We start from the raw sequence: 23019 nt of genomic DNA, 5'->3' as shown, positions 1-23019 counted from the left end.
TTCTTGCCTAATGTGAATTTCCTGCAGTTCCTCCGTCACCCTCGGTCCTCTGGCCACTAGTACATCAGGAAGATTGTTTGTATCTTCCTTATTGAAGACTGATCCAAAGTACCTGCTCAACGTCCGCCATTTCCTTTTTCCCCATAATAAATTCACCTGTTTCTGTCTTCAAGGGATCCACATTTGTCTTAACTAATTTTTTCCTCTTCACATACCTAAAGAAGCTTTTACTATTCTCCTTTATATTCTTAGCTGGCTTACCTTTGTACCTCATCTTTTCTCCCCTTATTGCCTTTTTAGTTATCTTCTGTTGCTCTTTAAAAGTTTCCCAATCCTCTGGCTTTCCACTCATCTTTTCTATGTTATATTTCTTCTCTTTTATTTTTATGCTGTTCTTGACTTCCCTTGTCAGCCATGGTCGCCTCTTACTCCCCTTAGAATCTTTCTTCCTCTTTGGAATGAACTGATCCTGCACCTTCTGTATGATTCCCAGAAATACCTGCCATTGTTGTCCCACTGTCATCCCCGCTAGGGTCTCTTTCCAGTCAACTTTGGCCAGCTCCTCCCTCATGCCTCCATAGTCCCCTTTGTTCAACTGAAATACTGACACTTCTGATTGTACCTTCTCCCTCTCAAATTGAAGATTTATATTATATTATGATCACTACCTCATAATGGTTCCTTTACCTTGAGTTCCTTTATCAAATCCGGTTCATTACACAACACTAAATCCAGAATTGCCTTCTCCCTGGTAGGCTCCAGTACAAGCTGCTCCAAGAATCCATCTCGGAAGCACTCCACAAACTTCCTTTCTTGGGGTCCAGTACCAACCTGATTTTCCCAGTCTACATGCATGTTGAAATCTCCCATAACCACCGTAGCATTACCTTTTCTACATGCCAATTTTAACTCTTGATGCAACTTGCACCCTCCAGGCTACTGTTTGGGGGCCTGTAGATGTCCCATTAGGGTATTTTTACCCTTACAATTCCTCAGTTCTATCCATACTGACTCTACATCTCATGATTCTATGTCACCCCTCGCAAGGGACCGAATTTCATTCCTTACCAACAAATCTACCCCACCCCCTCTGTCTGTCTTTTCAATAGGACGTATATCTCTGAATATTCAGTTCCCAGCCTGGTCTTCTTGCAGCCATGTCTCTGTAATTCCCACAACATACTTGCCAATTTCTAACTGAGCCTCAAGCTCATCCACTTTATTTCTTATACTTTGCGCATTCATATACAACACTTTAACTTCGGTATTCACCTCCCCTTTCACACCGGTCACATTATATCTAATGTGAAGTTATTTGGGTTTGTTCAACGAGTCAGGGTCATTGCTGTACAGTGTGTAAAAAAGAACTGCAGATGCTGGTTTAAATCGAAGGTAGCCACAAAATGCTGGAGTAAATCAGCGGGTGAGGCAACATCTCTGGAGAGAAGGAATGGGCGACGTTTTGGGTCGAGACCCTTCTTCAGATTGTAAACTGCCAGGTCCTTGAGAGTTTGTAGAATTAAACAAAAAGAGAAATCTATACCAGAAGAAGTATATGTACCACCATCTGAAGAAGGATCTCGACCCAAAACGTCGCCCATTCCTTCTCTCCAAAGATGCTGCATCACCCACTGAGTTACTCCAGCATTTTGTGTCAACCTTCATTGTTGTACAGTATGCTTTTCAGGGAAACAACTTCCATTATACAATGCTCATTGTAAGCTCCTTGAAAATGGAAGCTATGAAATAATTCACAATAAGGTCAAATACGCAAAGCACACACCTCTGAAAATAAATCTTGCCAAAGAGATTTTATAACTTGTAAATTAAAGGACTAAATGTGTGAAAGTAAGATTTGCTGTGAAGATTTCATCACTTTTGTAAATGAAAGCATTAAATATAAAATGGTAAGTAGGTTTTCAGTTTCAAAGTAATGCTTCTGGAAGGTAAACACAAAATACTGGAGTGACTCAGCAGGACAAGTTCTGGAGAGAAGGAATGGGTGACGTTTCGGGTCGAGACCTTTCTTCAGACTTCTGGAATGCCAAGATCACCAAGCAAGGATTATTGCTTGTTGCTAAATGCCACGGGGAAACCATAAGTAACTTACTCTGAGGTCGTGTTTTTTCGAAACCCTTGTTCTGGTTTGTTCACTCACAGGATCATGAACAAGGGAAAACAAGCAAGAAAGGTCGTACCCCGTTCGACTCGACTCTGACGGAACAGGAGAGTTCCATCAGTGGGGGGCGACCGGCGGCACCTGGACCGCACACGCTGCGGTCCACAGTCACCGACAGCAATTCCGAGCCGAGCCCAGCGCCGCTAGCACAGCCTGAACAACAGCAGTTGGCTGGAGGTAAGGCAAAACGGAAGTCGGACCGGCCGGTATACTCAGATGAATCCGGTGCGGAAGACTCACTGCCCAAGAGCGGCAAAGGTGGCCGTTTGAGCCCGATGGAAAGGCTCATGGGGCAAATGCTCCAGCGAGACTTGCTCCGGGAGATGGGGCAAGCTCGCCAAGGGAGCACAGGCACTCCCGCTCCAGTGCACTACCACGCACTGGCCATCGCATCTCCCTCAGCAGAGGGGAGCGTTGGCGACCAGGACTGGGCTGGTCAAGAACAGGGGTCACTGGCTGAAGATACCGAGGGTATGCTTGGGGTACAGGAACAGGAAGAGCTGCTGGGAGTGGTGAACCGCTACGCAGCAACACCGGGAGCAGGACGGCCGTTACAGCCTAAACTGGCGTCCAGCATTGACTACCTGTCCTTTAAACCGCTGCAAGAACAGGTAGTCAATGAGGCGTTGGACCTCTACACGCCTCCTGAAAACTGCATTTCGCTCAATGTACCTGCCGTCAATAGTCAAATCTGGGGGTACATTGGGCAGGGTATCAGAACCCAAGAATTGAAACTGCAGAAAATATTGAAGCTCTTGACGTCGGCTATCACCTCATATGCTCATTCCGTGGACAGGGTAGACATGACAACAAACCCACAAGATACCCTGGCTCTACTGTGCAACACACAGTACGAGATTAACAACCTCTGTAAGGAAGCAATAAGACCTGCCCTCAATCCTAAATTTGCAGGACTGTGCAGAACACCGGCCTCAGAACCACAGATCCTGCTATTTGGCAAGGACTTGCCCAAACAAGTCAAAGACCTGGATGAGGAATCCAAAGCATTTGGCCTCATGAGGGGGCAGGACCCGGAATGAGCAGAACCACTCAACCCAGACGGCAGTACCCCATCGCATCCACCAGTCGGCGTCAACTTCATGGGACTGGTGAAAGCTCGCCATCCCCGGAAGCCTTTTTTAGGACAGGGCCCAGAGCGGGCCCCATGGAAAATGCGCCACCCCCACAGCACCACCCCGACAGACAAGGAACCAGAAACAGAAGAAATGAATACACCACCAATAACAATGGAGGTAAGTGGGTCTGGTTCCTACCAGTACATAAAAGGTGGGGGAATTGTGCTAACAGGGGGGAGACTACACCTGTTTATGGAAGCATGGAGGACTATCACACTTGATAATTATATACTTAACAGTATTCGAGGATATAAAATTGAATTCATTCAAGAAAACATGCCACCAGTTCAGCATGCACCCCAAAGGGGTTTTACCCTCTCACTAAAAGAAAAACTGGAGGGACAAGCACAACTGGTGAGGTTACTTACAAAGGGTATCATTGAGAAATCTGAACATGAACCTTTGGAATTTGTTTCAAATATATTTACCAAAACCAAAAAAGATGGTGGATGTCGCATCATTGACTTAACTACATTGAATACTTTCGTTAAGTATATACACTTTAAAATGGAAACATTTGTGACTGCCAAACAACTGATTTCCAAAGGATACTTTATGGCAAGCATCGATTTAAAAGATGCATACTATTCAGTACCTATTCATAAGGATCATCGTAGATACCTAAAATTTACCTGGATGGGGCAACTATGGCAGTTCAAATCATTGCCTAATGGTCTAACATCAGCCCCAAGACTGTTTACCAAGATATTAAAACCAGCCTTGGCAATATTAAGAAAACAAAAACATATTGTCATGGCATATCTTGATGATATTTTGATAATAGGCAAAACCATGGAATTAGCTAATTCAGCTGTATTAGCTACTAGACATTTATTTGAAACCTTGGGGTTTGTCATACATCCAGATAAATCTAAGTTGACGCCATCCACAACTATGGACTATCTGGGATTCACAATTAACTCAGTCCACATGTCTGTAACGTTGCCAAAAGAGAAATCAGCAGAATTGGCACAAACGTGTAACAAATTAATGGTTAACAATCGACCAACCATCCGACAAGTGGCAAGAGAAATTGGGAAAATGGTAGCAGCAATTCCAGCTACCCAGTTTGGACCTTTGCATTATCAAAACTTACAAAGAGCAAAGGTGCAAGCGTTAAAACGACATGCAGGTCATTTTGACCAAACCATGAAATTGCCCATTGAAGCAATATCAGAGTTACAATGGTGGATAGAGAACATTTGGCATAGTTCCAGTCCTATCATTATCAATAACCCAACGTTAACTATTCAAACAGATGTCAGTGCTTAAGGCTGGGGAGCAACTAATACCATATCCAGTACAGGTGGTAGATGGACTAATCTAGAATCATCACTACTACAGACACTGGGCATAAACTATTTGGAAATGTTGGGTGCGTTCTATGGTTTAAAAGCATATTGTACAAATATGCACCATTTGCATGTTCGTTTGCAGATTGATAATACCACAGTGGTGGCCTATATTAACCATATGGGCGGAATAAAATCGATATCGTGTGACAATTTGGTCAACACAATCTGGCAATGGTGTGTCGACAAACATATTTGGCTATCAGCAACTTACCTACCAGGTAAGCTAAATACAGTGGCAGACACCAGGTCACGCAAGTTTAATGATAACACCGAATGGATGTTAAACCCCAAAGTATTTGCTGAAATTACAAAGCAATATGGCACACCAGATATCGATCTCTTTGCATCCCGTCTGAATCACCAGGTACCAATGTATGTCACTTGGGAACCAGACCCTGAGGCAGCGGCGATGGATGCATTCGCGCTGGACTGGGGGGAACTATTTTTTCTATGCCTTTCCCCCCTTCTGCCTCATCAGTCGGGTACTACGCAAAATACAGATGGACTCTGCTTCAGGCATTTTGGTAGTACCCGACTGGCCTACACAGCCATGGTTCCCAGTGGTCCTTGACAGGGTCATTGAAACACCAATGACCATTCCCAGCGGACCAGATCTACTGATTCACCCTGTGTCAGGCGAAAGTCACCCATGCCATGACAGAATTAACCTACTGGGTTGCAGATTCAAAAAAGACCTTTGCTGGACCTGGGATTGTCAAACATGACCATGGACACGATGACGGCATCTCACCGACTTTCCACTAAAAAACAATATCTCTCGAGCATAAGAAAATGGGAAACATACTGCTCGAGAACAGGGACAACCTACTCATCAACCACCATAACAAATGTACTGGAGTTCCTGGCCTGCCTTCACCAAGATGAAGGTCTGAGCTATAGCGCTATCAATTGTGCTAGAAGTGCACTGTCAGCCTACCTAAGACAGGCACCAGGTCAACAGGCCATAGGGTCTCATCCGCTGGTGATCAAATTAATGAGAGGGATCTTCAATTCGAACCCCCCCAGACCTAGGTATACCAAGATCTGGGATGTCAGTGTTGTCCTGACATACCTAAGGGGATGGTCACCAGCCAGATCCCTCACTCTGGAACAGCTAACCCTGAAAACGTTCATGCTGATGGCGTTAGTCTCAGCACAAAAGGTCCAGTCCCTTCACTTACTCAGAGTGGACAACATGGTCATAACACCAGACCAAATAACATTCACCATTCAGGAGCTGGTAAAACACAGCAGACCAGGAACTTCAGGTCTTATTATGGAATTCCGGGCGTACCCACCTGACCCCCGTTTATGTGTCATGACTCACTTGCTGCTATACATCAACACAACTAAAGATTCCCGAGGGAGAGAAAAAGCTCTATGGGTCAGCCACAAAAAACCACATGGTCGGTTGTCGAGCCAAACCATCTCTAGATGGCTCAAACAGGTACTGGGAGCTGCTGGAGTGGATACTGACATTTACACATCTCACTCCACCAGGGCAGCATCCACGTCGGCGGCTAAAAGAATGGACGTGCCATTAGACCACATCCTGGCAACAGCGGGGTGGTCCATGGAAAGAACCTTTCAAACGTTCTACGACAAGCCGTTAGCAGAACCTGTTTTATTTGCAGAAAGAATTTTAGACTCTACAAACATATAATTTAAGCCCGGGGGAGCATTATTTTCTTTGTTATTGTTTTCAAATAAATACCATTATTGTTTTATAAACAGATTCATGTTTGATTACGATAACATACTTCCTCCCTTGGATGACTTCGGCAGCGAGTGAAGTATGAACTGTTACACGGTTTGAAATCACAGAGCTTTAAAATCTTCACGGAGTCACGTGAGTGACTCCGAAGTAAAATAGTAAGATTACACGAGAACTTACCAGTTTGAAGTTTGATCTGTATTTTATGAGGAGTTACGATGAGGGATTACGTGCCCTCCGCTCCCACCCTCAATTATAGAGATCAAGTGGTAACTTAGTTCTCCTTATCTTTACTATGTTTATTTCAATTATTGTGATGTTTCTGTGATTCCACCCCGCTGCTTTGAAGTATGTCGCGCATGCGTGCTGGACGGGGTCTTCACGTAATCCCTCATCGTAACTCCTCATAAAATACAGATCAAACTTCAAACTGGTAAGTTCTCGTTTAATCTTTCTATTTTAGTCACAAGAAACTGCAGATGCTAGTTTACAAAAAGACACAGAATGCTGGAGTAACTCAGCAGGTCAGGCAGCATATCTGGTGAATATTTATAGGCGTCATTTTAGGTCAGGATTTTTCTTCAGACTAATAGCTGTTGTGGGGAGAAAGCAGGAAGAGAGGACGGGGTGGAACAAAGCATGGCAAGTGATAGGAAGAGATAGAGGTGAGGGGGGTTTCACTGACAGATGCTTGGACAAAGGTCAGAGATGAAAATAAAAAGATGAGATAAGGAAAAGAGGCATAAAATGCAAAGCCAGAGGAAGGAAGTATAGATGGAAAGGAGAGCATCCAGGTGGGCACAGGGAGGAGGCGAAATAAATGTTGGGCAATGGGTGGTGTTTGTAGGTTAGTTAAAGTAGATAAATCTCTTGGGCCAGATCAGACATCCGAGGACACTGTGGAAAGCTAGTGAGGAAATTGCAGATAATCTGGCTGAGATATACTACACAAATCGTCATTAGACACGGGTAAGATGCAGGAAGTTTGGAGGGTGACTAATGTTGTGGCACTATTTAAGACGAGCTGCAAAGCTTGGGAACTATACCCAGTAAGCTTAACATCTGTGATAGGCGAGTTACTGGAGAGGATTAGGAGGGATAAGATATATATACATTTGGATAGACAGTAGGTGATTAGGGATAGTCAGCATGGTTTTGTACATGGGCAATCATGTCTTGTGAATCTGATTGAGTTTTTTGAAGTAATCAAGTAGGTCAAAGCTACAGATGTTGTCTGTATGGACCTCAGCAAGGCACTTAATAAGGTTCCCCCATAGTGTGCTGCTCTGGAAGGTTACATCACATGGAATTCAGGGAGAACTAATCAACTAGATAGGGAACTGGTTTCACGGAAGCAGAGGGTAGTGGGGGAAGGGTGTTTTTTTTTTTTGCATTGAAGTCCTGCTGTTTGTGGTTTATATCAACAATGTAGATAAGAATGTAGTGGACGGCACGATCAGGCTCCCGTCTGAAGGCTTGTCTGTCAGTGGAACCAGGAACCCACCCGAAGTCTCGTTGGTTGGCAGGACTAGGAACCCACCAGAAGGCTCATCTGTCAGTGGGAATGGGAACTCACCCGAAGGTTCGTCTGAGGCGGAACCAGGAACCCCACACGAAGGCTTGTCTGTCGGCGGGACTGGGAACCTGCCCAAAGGCTTGTCTATTGGCGGGAACAGGAACCAGCCCGAGGGCACATCTGTTGGCGGAACCAGGAACCCCACACGAAGGCTTGTCTGTCGGCGGGACTGGGAACCTGCCCAAAGGCTTGTCTATTGGCGGGAACAGGAACCAGCCCGAGGGCACATCTGTTGGCGGGACCTGTAACCTGCCCTGAGGCTCGTCGGTCGACGTAAGCGGGAGGGATCTTGAGACGTGGGACATGAGGAGTGGGCCGGTAGGAAGGTGAACCGGGGTAATGCCTCCGACGCCTTCAAGGACAGGCTGACAGGACATTGGTCTTTCGGTGTGCGGTTGCATATGTGACAAATAAAACAGTATTGAACTATTGAGAAGGCATGATTAGTAAATTTGCAGATGACACTAAAATGGTGTTGTAGATAGCGAAGATGGTTATCATATTTTACAACTGGATCTTGATCAGTTGTGCAAGTGGGTTGAGGATGGTTAATGGAATTTAATACAGATAAGTGTGAGGTGTTGAATTTTGGGAAGTCAAACCACAGCAGAACTGTCAGTGAATGGCAGGGCCCTGGGGAATGTTGTTGAGTAGAGAGATCTGGGAGTGCACTATACTTATAAAACTCTGATCTCGGATGTGTATTTATTTGCATGTGTGTTTATGTGTAATCACATCTTCGTGAAAAAACGACGCAGTAACGGCAAAAATGTTACATATTCCGGTAGACATTTTTCCCGTGGATTCCAAAATCGCCTTATCTGAAAATGTTATGCTTTATTTTTCGAGTTATTACCGAAAATGTTCAAAAATCAGACAAAACTTTGAAATAAAAACGACTGTCTTTCGCTGATGACGTCGCAATGGGTCTGCTTGCTGCCGTCTTCCTCAAGCTGCGAGTGACGTCACCCCCCCACCTCTCCCTCCTCCCCCCATTATTCAAAAGACGCAGAAAGAACGAGCAAGTCGGCTCCTGCAATGAAGTCGCCGAACTCTCAGTCCTTTGGTCGCCGGGCGCGCCCCCCTCCTTTGGGGTCCTCGGATCGACCCATGGTGGGGAGGTTGCTGCTGCAGATTCAACCTGGGCTGGAGCAGATCCTGGATCTAGAGTGAGTGAGTATTGGTTTCGGGAACCAGCCCTGCCCTGTGACACCGTGCGCCATCGTCTGTGGCCTCGTGACAAAGACCCCTCCCCCGGGTAAAAAGACAGCACCCCAAGCGATCTCCGCACCAGAGTAAGACAGACAAAAAAAACCAAAAAGTAAAAGCAACAAAAAAGCAGGAGAAGCTAATAGCAAGAAAAAAATATTTCAAAGATCTCAACCAAATGCCACAGTACAAGCCCCCCCACCACGCACAACACCCTCGCCAGCACTCTCCCCTCCTCTCTCCCCCTAATATCCCCCCTCCCCCACCATTCCATACCCCACACCCCCTTTCTCCCCCCCCCCCACTCTCCCCTTTTCTGCCCCCCACTCTCTCTACCCCCCACCCTCTGTAGACACGCCTGCGAGTTGGGGGCTATGCGGAGTGGATAGGGCGGGGATGGGGTAAAAGGAGGAATGAATATCAAAGGGGGTGTGCGTGTGTGTGTGTGTGTGTGTGTGTGTGTGTGTGTGTGTGGTGTTAGTGCTTGTGTGATGCCACAGGCCACCGCCCCCCCACCCACCCCACCCCACTCCAAAACCGCGCATTGAGGGGATGGGACCCAACGGGTCCCACTTGGTCTAGTAGTTTCTTAAAATTGGCGTCACAGCTAAATAGGGTGGTCAAAAAGGCTTTCAGTACATTGACCTTCATCAGTCAGGGTATGGAGTATTGAAGTTGATATGTTGTATTATAGATATACAAGACATTGGCGAGGTCACACTTGGAGTACGCTGTTCAGTTTTAGTCACCCTGCTAATGGGAAGGATGTTGATAAGCTCGAAAGAGTGCAGAGAAGATTTACGAGGATGTTGGCAGGACTCGAGGGCTTGAGCTATTGGGAGAAGTTGGACAGACTAGAACTTTATTTCTTGGAGCTCAGGAGGCTGAGGGGTGATCTTTTAGAGGTATACAAGATCATGAAGGGAACGGAGAGGGTGTAAATGCAGTGTATTTTACCCAGAGTAGGGTAATCAAGAACAAGAGGACATAGGTTTATGGTGAGAGGGGAAAGATTTAATAGGCAGAACTTTTTCCACAGGTTGTGGTGGATATTTGGAATGAGTTGCCACAGGAAATAGTTGAGGCAGTACTATAACAACATTTTAAATACATTTGGACAGGTACATGGATAGGAGAGGGATATGGGCCAAAAACAGGCATGGGGGATTAGTGCAGATGTTGCGTATTGCATGACCATGACTCCACTAAATATTTGACCGTTGACGTAAGCAATCCAAGCAGAATTTGAAGTACTGTTCCTCCAGTTTGCATGTAGTTTCACTCTAGCAACGGAGGTGGCCTCGGACAGAAAGTTCTGTACGGGAATGGGAAGGGAAATTAAAATAGTTAGGAAACAGGAAATTGAGCAGGCCTTGGCAGACCGAGTATAAGCTTTCAGCAAAACGGTTGCCTACTCGCCAATGGGAGACCAAAGAATGCTACATCGGGAGCACAAATGCGGTAGATTAGGTTAGAGAAGGTGCTTGTGAACATCAGTTTCACCTGGAAGGCATGCTGGGGTCCTTTGATGGATGCGGTGGAGGAGATAATAGGGACAAGTATTAAATCTCCAGAGATTGTAGAGAAAAGTAACTGGAGAGAGGGTGGTTTGGGTGGGTAGGGATGAAGGAACCAAGGAGTTGTGGAGGGAGCGGTCTCTGCAGAAAGGGGTAGTGTTGGGAAGATGTAACTCGCAGGTGGAATCATACTGAAGGTGGCATTAATGTCTGAGAATGATGTGTGGGATGCAGAGGCTGGTGGGGTGAAAGGCAAGGACCAGGGCTAAGGTATGAGTTTTGTTATTAGTCCAGAATATTGTCCATTTTTTCTTAATTTAAGAGATTCACGAAAGTTAAGTGCTTATTGTCTTATATACTGAAGAGACAATGAAATCACTTTCTGCAGCATAATAGGCCCATAACTACAATCAATTAAAAATACAATAAATTAATATTAATAACCATAGTAGTGCAAAAACAGATGTCTGTAGTACAATGAAGGAAATAGTCCATAGAAGATCATAATTACTGAGGTTAGTGTTGTGTAGTCTTAAGACTCTAATGGTTGCTGGGAGGAAGCTGTTTTTGAACCTAGTGGTTCAAAAACACTTTTTTTGGCCTCTGTACTTACTTCCAAGTGGTAGGAGTGAAATGAAAGCATGGCCAGAGTGGTGCGCATCTTTGATAATATTGGTTACTTTTCTGAGGCACCACTTCCTATAGAATCCCTTTGATAGGGTAGTATCTGTAAAGGACCGGGTAATGTCTAGCACACTCTGCAGTCTCCTTTGTTCCTGGGCATTCGAGTTGCCAAACTAGGCCGGAGTGCTCTCTACCATACATCTGTAAAGTTTAACAGCATATTCATCAACATACTGAATCTCCTCAATAGAGGCATTAATGAGCTTTCTTTATCATTGCATCAAAGGTGCTGGGCACAGAACACATCTTCAGGGATATGCACTCCCTTGAACTTGAAGCTGCATACCGTCTCCAGACCCATCCTGTCGATGAATATATGTAAACCTCCAAGTACATATGTAACTAACATTGCAAAGTTTATTGGTGTGGCAATGCCTAATATGTGAACAATATGATAAACATCTTTGGCAAAGCCAATTGTTATAGTGGCCAATTGTTCATGCACCTAAAAGGAAAATTTCCATAAACAAATTATACATCCTTTGGACTGAATTGTGATGCAAAAAATTGTGAGGTATATGAAACAATACTCTGCTGTTCCTAAGCAGAAGAAAATGTTAGAACACTGATTTCTCTTAACTACTATTGGTTTTCCTCACTTTCTGGATTGACTGAACAGACTTCTCCTTTGGACAAAGAATCACAAGCAGTGTCAATTTTGAGTTGAGGTTGCTAGGGGTCCCCAATGGCAGAAGAGATGAGAGTACATGGTGTAAGAAGCTGAGATCAGGAACCAAGTAGCCCTTGAAAAATCTAAACTGGGTTATTTGTTAGTGCCATTTGACATTGCTGTTGATAGCACCATCCATCATTTTACTAGAGTGGATGGGTAGGGCGGAATTGAATTTGTCCTGCTTTTGGTAATCTGACATACCTAACATTGTTAGCTGGATGCTGGGAAAGGTAGCTACACTGAAATATCCTGGTTGTGTTACATAAATACACAAAGCTTTCATACACAAATAGCGGCTTCAGAAAACAGGCATTTTGTGGACAATAACATTTATTCAAAGAATAGCAAGCAAACAAGCAATCTTAATATAACCCTTTACTAGCATCAGTTGATCAAGTTGAAGTTACACTGAGTTCTGATGTCAGGATCCTCTCTCTCACATGGTGTTCTACCAAAATAGTCCATTACTGTATATATCCTTTTTAGCTTTTTTGTTCAATCCTGCTCACACATATGTTTTCATTCAGGACCAAACCCATCAATGCCAACCTTAATCTGTTCGAAATAGAATAGTATGATTAAACGAGAACTTACCAGTTTGAAGTTTGATCTTTATTTTATGAGGAGTTACGTTGAAGGATTACGTGAAGAACCCGCCAGCACGCATGCGCGTCAATCTTCAAAGCAGCGGTGTGAGATCACAGATAACAGTTTATTGAACTAAACATAGTAAGATTAGAGAAGACTAGAATACCAGCTGACCTTTATGATAGAGGGTTGGGCGCGGAGGGCACGTAATCCCTCAACGTAACTCCTCATAAAATAAAGATCAAACTTCAAACTGGTAAGTTCTCGTTTAATCTTACTATTTTACTTCGGAGTCACGTGAGTGACTACGTGACGATTTCAAAGCTCTGTGATTTCATGCCATGGAAACGAGTCCATGCATCACACACTGCATCAATTGACCAATGATGAGTGAACATTAATAATGCAGTCAGACATGACATAGATATAGACATGTTGATGCTTTTAATGAACAAATAATGATAATAGTAACCTCCCTCAACCGGGAGGAAACTATAAAACAGAACCTAACATAGAGTTGGCAAATACCCCCGGTCTGGCAATGGGTTAGTTCTAAAATGTTTGGAAAGATCCTTCGTTTGACCATCCTGCAGCCGCTAGGATGTGGTCCCGTGAAACGTCGATAACCCTGCTGCTGATGTTGTTGCAGCCCTGGTGGAGTGAGACTTGAAAATGTCAGTGTTCACTCCTGGATAAGCCAGAACCCGTTTTAACCATCTGGAGATGGTCTGTAGTGATACCTACTTATGAGGCTTTATGTAACTAACAAACATTGCCAGTTCAGAGTCTTTAAGGCTCTTAGTGATCTTAACATACTGGTGTAGATGTGTGACCACACGCAACCGAAGGTCCATGGGATATGCCAACAAATCTAGTTTAAGACCTGATGCCCCTGATCTATTCTGCTTGAGTAAGACATAAACATAAAATGTTATTTTGCCTGCAGATATAATCATCCTGTCCAGTCCCACCTTATGCAATGACTGGACCCGTTGCGCTGGACTCAGCGCCATGAGCATAACCACTTTGTAAGTGAGTTTGACCAAGGACAGGGATGCAGTTGGAACCCATCGGCGAAGCGGCGTTAGCACAATGTTAACATCCCATATTTCTGTGTACCTGGGCCTGGGAGGTTTCAAGTTGAAGATACCCTTCATAATTTAGATATCAGAGAGTGAGACCCGACAGAGTGGATTCTGCTCCCCGCAGCCAATATGATGAGAAGGCACGATCGGCACTGTAAATGGCACTTTAACTTAATAATAGTCAAAACCCCATATAAAACTGAACTTCAAGATGTCAGTCATCCGTGGCAAAATATATGTAATATTAGCATAAAACAAACTACTTCCCATCTCCTTATGAGGAAAAATACTGCTTATTTGGTGCTTTCCCTGCAATCTGCAGTGAGCATGTCCATGGTTTGGTTTAACAACCCAAGCCACAGGAACGGTCTTCTCAGAGTCTGCAAGTCAATGAATTGATTTTATCATGCAGAGGATGATTTAACAAGTCACGGCTAAACCAGCAAAAAAAAATTTGTGTCTAGAAATAACCATGTAAGGTTCTATTATCATTCCCCACATCAGCGGAATCCATGGCTGTAAATGCCAGTCAGGCACTACGAAAAAGCCTGAAGCGGGAACTTGCTGAGCTTTTGCAAGACCCATCTGATGAGGCAAAATGGAGGAAGACATAAAAGAACATTCCTCCCCAGTGTAGCGAGAATGCATCCATCGCCACTGATATGCCACATATTTTTTGCAACTGGTGATTGAGCCTGGATGCAAACATCTCGATCTTTTAGTGTTCCATCGAGCCACAATGTCATTAAATACTTTGTGATCCAACATCCATTCTGTGTTATCATTGATTTTACATGATACACCAGTGCCAAATGAGGTTAGGTAAACAATCACCGGATACTTTGACTTGGTTGCACCCATGTGATTAACATATACCACCACCAAAGTGCATCAACTTGGACTTGAGCATGCAGATCATGCATATTCGCACAAAACCTTTAATCCACAGAATGCACCTAGTAGCTATAGGTAGTTGATACCATATAACTGAAGAATTGGCAACTCATGCAATCCCATCCGCCTCCGTAACTAGAGATGGTATTAGTAATTTTCCATCTTTGAGCAATAGCATCAGTTTGTAATTAACTGAAGATTTACTGATGAAAAGTTAGTGGAGCAATGCTGAATACTGTTCATCCACCATGGTGACTTTGATAGTTTCAGCTGGGAATAGCATAGGTCTGGTAACAATTACCTACATGGTACTTGAGAGCTTACTCCTTTGCACGCTGTGTAGTTCTGATAATGCAAAGGCCCAAATAGCACAGCTGAAAGCCAATATATTGCCAATTACAATTGATGAATAGAAGGCTGCTTGATAACAACAAGGTTGTTACAGGCTTCAATTAATTCCAATCTCTTGCCTCAGGGCAGAGTCCCAGACAAATTAATAGAGTTAAAGGTAAATCCCAATAATCAATAATTTCAGTTGGTATCAACTTAAATGTAACTGGATGGATGAGAAACCCAATTTCTCAAATATAGTTTGGTGGCTGATACAGCTAATTTAGCAAAATACATAGTTTAGAATATCATCCAGATAGGCCATAACAATTGTTTTTAGCTCTGAGCAGCTGAAGCACTGGTTTTAGTAATTTGGTAAATAACCTGGGAGCTGAAGTTAGCCCATTTTGCAACGCTTTGAACTGTATCATTGCCCCATCCAGCTAAATTTCAAATATCTCCGGTGCCCCGTGAATGGAAACTGATCCCATGGAAGTTAAACAGTCACGAAGTTTCCTATTCAGAAATATCTATACTGCACATGTGAGTTGAACCTGTTGACAATGAATTGCGAGCCTGCCTTGAAAGGCAACTCCAGCCATATTTCCGAGAACTTTGGCCAAATTCTGCGCCTGTCTCGCTTGTATACTGTGCAGTATAAACTAATCTCATGTTATCATTTTAATTTATAAACAGATCTGAATCTTATGTTATCATTGTCATCTGTACAAAAACAAGTGTAAATATTACCAACTTGTAAATGGTCCACATACCCCAGACCCACCTACCTTCATGGTTATCGGTGGTTTTATGGTAAGCCCAAAGGCCTCTGATGCGGGTTCTATTTCCGTCCTTGATTTGGGGAGTAGGACTGCTGGGGTACGTGGATCCCATATTTTCCCTTAGGACCGGTTTTGGGCATTGGCCTAAAAGACCTGCGCTCAGCTTTCAACCTGCCACTAGCTTCAGTGAACCGCTTCCTGCCGATGGAGGCGTGGGATGTGTTGTCGCCGACACAATGAAGCTTTACTCGCCGTTGGTACTTTGATTAGTCCGACAGCTTTTGTTTCCTCATCCTGGTTTTACCTGTTTGAACAGGTTTTCCGTGAAGAGAAGATTCGGCGGCTGGACATTACTGGCCTTTCTATGTTCATTTTGAAGTGTGCCTTGCACATCAAGACCAAACAGTAATCTTTAAAATTTCCTGGGTTTTCATACCGCCTCCAATATCACCCCAAATAGCGCTGTTCACTGCTGGCACTTTCAGGAACCCTTTCACCTGTTCCTATAATGATGTGACGTGAGGTAGCTGCTGCTCCGCGAGGGGACTCTGGCCCCTCCGGGTTTTCTGTCAATGGCTGGAAGCCAACTTTTCCAGCTGGAGCTCCTTCGTTTGCGAGGATATCGCAACCCTTGATGCCATTACATACATTTCTGGAACCTCACGCATGTACTCCACAATGTTCCCCTGACATACTTCTGAGTTTGGAGTCAGTTACCAACTGACCCCTCGCACTCACCTTCACAGATAGGGAGATTTCCATGGACCATATGAGGATGGAGCATTACCTTAGTGGGATGAACGCCCTGCGGACGCTATCCAAGCTCCATCTGGGTAAAAACATCCGAGGACGTACCCATGTTGGAGGGGAACCCTCCTGGCCTGACTTCCGTCTAGGCCTCTCAGACTCCGTTTGGCTCTTACCCTCTGCGGGCTGCTGGAGTCTGAAGTCGCCGCTGGCTACATGCACTTCCGCGGACCGTAGCCTTGTCTTCCCACGGTCCCCAAAGCCGGGTTTCGCGGTCCCCGCAGCTGGGCTTCCGAGCCCGGTATCCCCGCGGTTGTTGCAGCCGGCATTCCCTCGCGGTCCCTGTAGAAGGGATTCCCCGTGATGTCGGGTTTTCCCCAAGCTGGTTGTCCCTGCTATTTCCGCAGCCGGGATTCCCCCACGGTCCCTGTAGAAGGGATTCCCCGCGATGTCTGTGGTCGGGCTTCCCCCGAGCCGGATATCCCCGCGGTTTTCGCAGTCGGAATTCCCCCGTGGTCCCTGAAGAAGGGCTTCCCCGCGATGTCCGTGGTCGGGCTTCCCCCGAGCCGGATATCCCTGCGATTTTCGCAGCCGGGTATTCCCCCGCGGTCCCTGTAGAAGGGAGCCGGGTGGACCGGGATTTCGACCCCAGAATGTCTCCAGCAGGAACTCTGTAAAGAGCTTCCTGCAAGGAGAAAACAAACCTGAAAAAAAGTTAAAAAACTTACCTTCACGTTTGACTGCTGGTGGAGCAGCGCTCCCCCAGCCCGTCGTTGCGCAATGCGTTAGATGATAAGACGCGCATGCGTGCTGGCGGGTTCTTCATGTAGTCACTCACGTGACTCTGAAGTAAAATCAAACATTGTGCAGCCATCATTGAAGGTGCAAACTTCTGATAAATTTGAGAAGGGATGATACTTATCAAGACAAAAATCTTTGTTGTTCTAAACTATAACAGAAAGATTAATGCTATTTTATGATAGTGGCATAACTGTGAAATTCATTGCACAATAAAGTTTAAAATAGGCCTTGACTTAAAATCTTTTTATTAACAATATCATGCAACCTTCTGTCCAATATATTGAAAGTACAAGTACAAATGAAGACAGTCAAATAAATAATCTTTGAGCTATTTCCCCAACCAAATGAATGGCACAAAATGTCCGAAACAAAATTTAATCCTTCATTTTGAGAGTAAATAATTAATTTCCCAGCATAACACACCCTTGCAATTTGTAAATGTTACATTCAAATCACACATTAACTAATATAAATAGCATGAAATACAGGGCCACGGTTTCACTGATAACACTATGGATAATTAAATTTGGACAGTGGTGCATTGAGCTATATTGAGGCCATTTTCCATTCAATGCAGTAAAGAAAGTACTTTATATTAAATTCTAATGTTGATTGGGTATTGAATAAAGCTTTGATTGTTTTTGAAGAAATTAATTTATTTCATTTTTATATTGTCAAACTGATGACTAGATTAAATGAATGCAAGATTTATTAACAGTTTAATACATACTTCATAAAGGATGAGCAGTAGTTATGGAAGGAGAATACAAAATAAATTAGAAATATCAGAAGATAAATTATTTCAAGAATCTATAGAATTAGATGACTTCAATAGAAATTTATAACTGTAATTGAATGGGTGCGCAACTTTTCATTTGAAATGTTTTAACTTAGTATCAAGCAATTGGTGATATGCTGTCCAAGTCTACTTCGAAAATATCATAATCACATCAATAATCTATTTTCAGTTTCATAAACTTCAACCTTTGTTAACAGCTTCAAGACCTTAAAGCAACTTTGTTCTTTTTACCTTCATTCCACCTTCAAGAATCTGCCTATCATCTCCTTCCATGATTTAATTAAAACAATTAATTTGATAACTCTTCTGAAAAGTGTTCAGTTTTACTATATTTAAAAGGTACAGATATACATGTTGTTTCACTGTTGGTGATCACGTTTTCAACAAAATTAAGCTGAATATCGTATCTCAGAAACATCTCTGGTAGTGCAATGGAAGATTCAAAAAAGTAACTTCAAATATTGTACTTGTGAAACTACAAAAATGGACTATTTACTGCCAATCAAACAAAAAAAAATGATACTCCACACTCCTTCATTTTCAATAAGCAGCATGTGTGCTTCACAATGCAGTAGTTCCATGAACATAACTTTTTCTTACTTTCTGGGTTAGTGCAATCTAATCAGTGATCACAAACACCATCCCTTCTTTCTCCAGTTATTTACCGGTTGCACGTACAAAAATAAAGAAATATATCAGGTATCAGAAATGGAGGGGTGATCCCAATTGTTTTGTCAATCATTGTTATAACACAACAGCTAATGTGGAATTTACCACAGGGTTAATTTATTTAATCATCAATATATTTATTCATTATTTGGTACCTTAAGACTAAAATGGTAACTAGGCCTTTTATTTACATTGGCTTTGAAAGGAAAAGAGAGAAGTGACAATGTAAATCCATTAAATATTTTAACGTGTATAGGCGGGGGGGGGAGCAAATATCACAATGTGGAGGTGGTAGTTTTCTAACTGGGACAAGCTTTATTTAAAGCCTTCTTTATGTCAATAGTTAACAGGAAAGGCTCCATATTGTACCTGTGACATTCTTTAACAAAGGTCAATTTAAACTTTAAAGCCAACTTCCTTTCTTATAAATGCCTGCAGAAGAGAAGTGATATATCCAAATTATTTTTTCAATGCCTTTATAATTTTCTAGCATTTTACCTGATCTACAAAATGTTGGTATTCTTCTGGCAAAATCCAAGAACGAGGGTAAAACTTGTATTCATCAGGAAATAATTCCTGCATGGTTCGAACTGCTCGACTAAAATTGATTTTACGTGTCATTTCCATCATTCCTAAAAAGGGAGGAAAAACATTGCAGTCACAAGAGTCTTTAGTATTAATACACAGTTGAGGTCAATATATAAAGATATAAGCAAACAAACAAAACACAAAGCAGTGTTTTTTTCAAAAATAACAGTTACAAACAAAACATTTCATGAATATATAGTCCCCTCCATATTGTTTGGGACAAAGACCCATCATTTATGTATTTGCCTCTGTACTCAATTGTAATAGAAATAGACCTCCAGGGGCGCCGGGGAATTGGCAGCCCTGCCGGCAGTCTGTTTGTCTTTTTGTTATTTTTTAGTTTGTTAAAAGTTTTTGTTTTAATGTTCTTTGGTTTGTTTTATGTTGGGGGGAGGGGGGAGGGGGGAGGGGGGAGGGGGGAGGGGGAAACTTTTTTTCAAGTTCCTACCTTGCCAGAGATGTGATTATTTTTCGGATCATATTCTCCGGGCTCTGCGGCCTACCATCGCTGGAGCTGGAAGCCTCCTCGGAATGTCGTGAGCCCCACCGCGGGGCACGGACTTAACATCGGAGCTGATCCCTTGCCTGGGATCGCTCCCACCGCGACCACCGCGGAATCACCAACACCAAGGGCTTGCAGTCTTCGGGTGAGGCCGAGTCGGGATCCCCAACGTCGCGGAAGGCCCGACCAGCCCCGACGCGAGGTCCGATCGCCCGGCGCGGATGAGCTGACATCCACCCGATGCGGGAGCGGATCGCCTCGACGCGGAGGGCCCGAACGCCGCCGGCTACGGGAGTCAAGATCGTCCCGTCAACGGGGGCTCATGGCCCACGACCGAGGAAGAACTCAGGGAAGGACTTGAACTTTATTTCGTCTTCCATCACAGAGAGGAATGTGGAGGAGTCACTGTGGTGGATGTTCATGTTAAAATGTGTTTTTGAGTGATCTGTTACTTTTAATTGTATGACTGACCTGGCCAATGAAATTCCTCGTATGTTGCAAAACATACTTGGCGAATAAAGTGTGATTCTGATTCTGATTCTGAAAAAATCACATGTGGTTAAAGTGCACATTTGTCAGATTTTATTAAAGGCCATATTTATACATTTTGGTTTCACCATGTAGAAATTACTGCAGTCTTTATACATAGTCCCCCCATTACCGGGCACCATCATGTTTGGGACACATGGCTTCACAGGCATTTGTAATTGCTCAGGTGCGTTTAATTGCCTCCATAATGCAGGTATAAGAGAGCTCTCAGTATCAAGTCTTTTTGAAACTTTTATTGCTGTTTATCAACATGAGGACGAAAGTTGTGCCAATGAAGCCATTATGAGACTGAAAAACAAGAATAAAACTGTTAGAGACATCAGCCAAACCTTAGGCTTCCCAAAATCAACTGCTTGGAACATCATTAAGAAGAAAGAGAGGTCACTGGTGAGCTTACTAATCGCAAAGGGACTGGCAAGCCAAGACCTCCACAGCTGATGACAGAAGAATTCTCTCCATAATAAAGAAAAATCCCCAAACACCTGCCCGACAAATCAGAAACACTCTTCAGGAGTCAGGCGTGGATATGTCAATGACCACTGTCCGCAGAACACTTCATGAACAGAAATACAGAGGCTATACTGCAAGATGTAAACCACCGGTTAGCCGCAAAAATAGGATGGCCATGTTACAGTTTGCCAAGAAGGACTTAAAAGAGCAACCACAGTTCTGGAAAAAGGTCTTGTGTACAGATGAGACGAAGATTAACATATCAGAGTGATGGCAAGAGCAAAGTATGGAGGAGAGAAGGAACTGCCCAAGATCCAAAGCATATCACCTCATCTGTGAAACACTGTGGTGGGGGTGTTATGGCCTGGGCATGTATGGCTGCTGAAGGTACTGGCTCATTTATCTTCATTGATGCTGCAATTGCTGAAGGTAGTAGCATAATGAATTCTGAAGACACATCCTATCTGCTCAAGTTCAAACAAATGCCTCAAAACTCATTGGCCGGCAGTGTATTTTACAGCAAGACAATGATCGCAAACATACTGCTAAAGCAACAAAGGAGTTTTTCAAAGCTAAAAAATGGTCAATTCTTGAGTGGTCAAGTCAATCGCCCGATCTGAACCCAATTGAGCATGCCTTTTATATGCTGAAGAGAAATCTGAATGGGACTAGCCCCCAAAACAAGCATAAGCTAAAGATGGCTGCAATACAGGCCTGGCAGAAAGCATCACCAAAGAAGACACCCAGCAACTGGTGATGTCCATGAATCGCAGACTTCAACCAGTCATTGCATGTAAAGGATATGCAACAAAATACTAAACATGACTACTTTGATTTACCTGACATTGCGGTGTCCCAAACATTATGGTGCCCTGAAATGGGGGGGACTATGTATAAACACTGCTGTAATTTCTACATGGTGAAACCAAAATGTATAAAAATACCCTAAAATAAAATCTGACAATGAGCACTTTAACCACGTGTGATTTTTTTCTATTACATATCTCAAATTGTGGAGTAGAGGCAAATAAATAAATGATGGATCTTTGTCCCAAACATTATGGAGGGCATTGTACATTGAACCTAAATTTAATGCATTCGAAAACTGAGCAATTGAGCATTTAACCACATAAAAAGCTGGATTTGTAGCTATTTATCGCATAGACAAAAAGTTTTATTTTTTAAAGCGTTATTACATTTGCAGATGTAAATGCTGGAGAAACTCAGCGGGTGAGGCAGCATCTAGGAGCGAAGGAATAGACCATTCTTCAGAACTTCGCTCCAAGATGCTGCCTCACCCGTTGAGTTTCTCCAGCAATTTTGTCTACCTTTGATTTTTCCAGCATCAGTTCTTTCTTAAACATTACATTTGCAGCCGTTCTCAAATTTTCTACAACACTCTTTACCTCTTTTCACAGTTTCACAGAAGCGTAACTTAGACTTAAAACTAATCTTTCACACGTTTCTCACAAATATATTACAATACTGCAAAACAATTTATAATACTTTTATTCAAATTAGTCATGGCATGCAGAGGGCTGTCCAATAAGCTTCAATTACATTTAGCCGGCTCACAGGAACAGGCCATTTCATTAGCATGTCTGTTGATGTCAGACTCCTGAAACAGGCACTACTCTGACTTCCATCAGCACCAGAGGACAATGAACAATGTTCTCAAAAACTTCTTGAAAAGGTGCAACATACTCCTTCCAGACCTTTCAGAAATGGAGAATGGTGTATTTCCGGTGGCGCTGGTGCTAGCTGCCTCCGCCTTCAGTCCGGTATCTTTTTGTTTTTTTTGTTATGTTGAAAAACTTTTTCTGTGTTTTTTTTAATGTCTTTATGTGGGGGAAGAGGGTACGGTAAGGGGGATACCGTCCTTCAGTCGCTTCCTGGAGAGGATGCGACTATTATTTGAGTCGCATCCTCACCCCCCCCCCCTCCCAGCGGCCTACCTACTGGATTGGCGCGGCCTTCCCTGCCGGGACTGACCAGAGCTCCAGCAGCAGCAGCGGCGCAGCGTTGGATACATCGCGGGGTGGGCGAAGCCTTACTGGGGATCGCCGTTTCGAGCCCCGGAGTGCTGGGCCTGCTGCACCGACATCGCGGAGCTATGGTTCGCGGAGCTCCCAACAGCGGGCAGCGCTGATCAACATCGCGGAGTCCTGACACTCTGCCGGGCTCGGCCTGTG

The 23019-nt window shown here is 43.7% G+C and overlaps 1 protein-coding gene across 1 annotated transcript in view; it reads right to left on the bottom strand.

Moving 5' to 3' along the window:
* The window catches only part of ttll11 (tubulin tyrosine ligase like 11), a 287291-nt gene that overhangs the window by 245592 nt on the left and 18680 nt on the right, over positions 1 to 23019 (bottom strand). The window contains exon 3 of the mRNA XM_033049264.1: positions 19237 to 19370. Coding sequence (XP_032905155.1) covers positions 19237 to 19370 — 134 coding nt within the window. The remainder of the gene's footprint in view (positions 1 to 19236; positions 19371 to 23019) is intronic.

Source organism: Amblyraja radiata, chromosome 32 (assembly GCF_010909765.2).
Source record: "Amblyraja radiata isolate CabotCenter1 chromosome 32, sAmbRad1.1.pri, whole genome shotgun sequence".
Taxonomy (NCBI): Eukaryota; Metazoa; Chordata; class Chondrichthyes; order Rajiformes; family Rajidae; genus Amblyraja; species Amblyraja radiata.
Note: the sequence above shows the minus strand (reverse complement) of the source record. Positions and strands in the feature narration are given on the sequence as shown.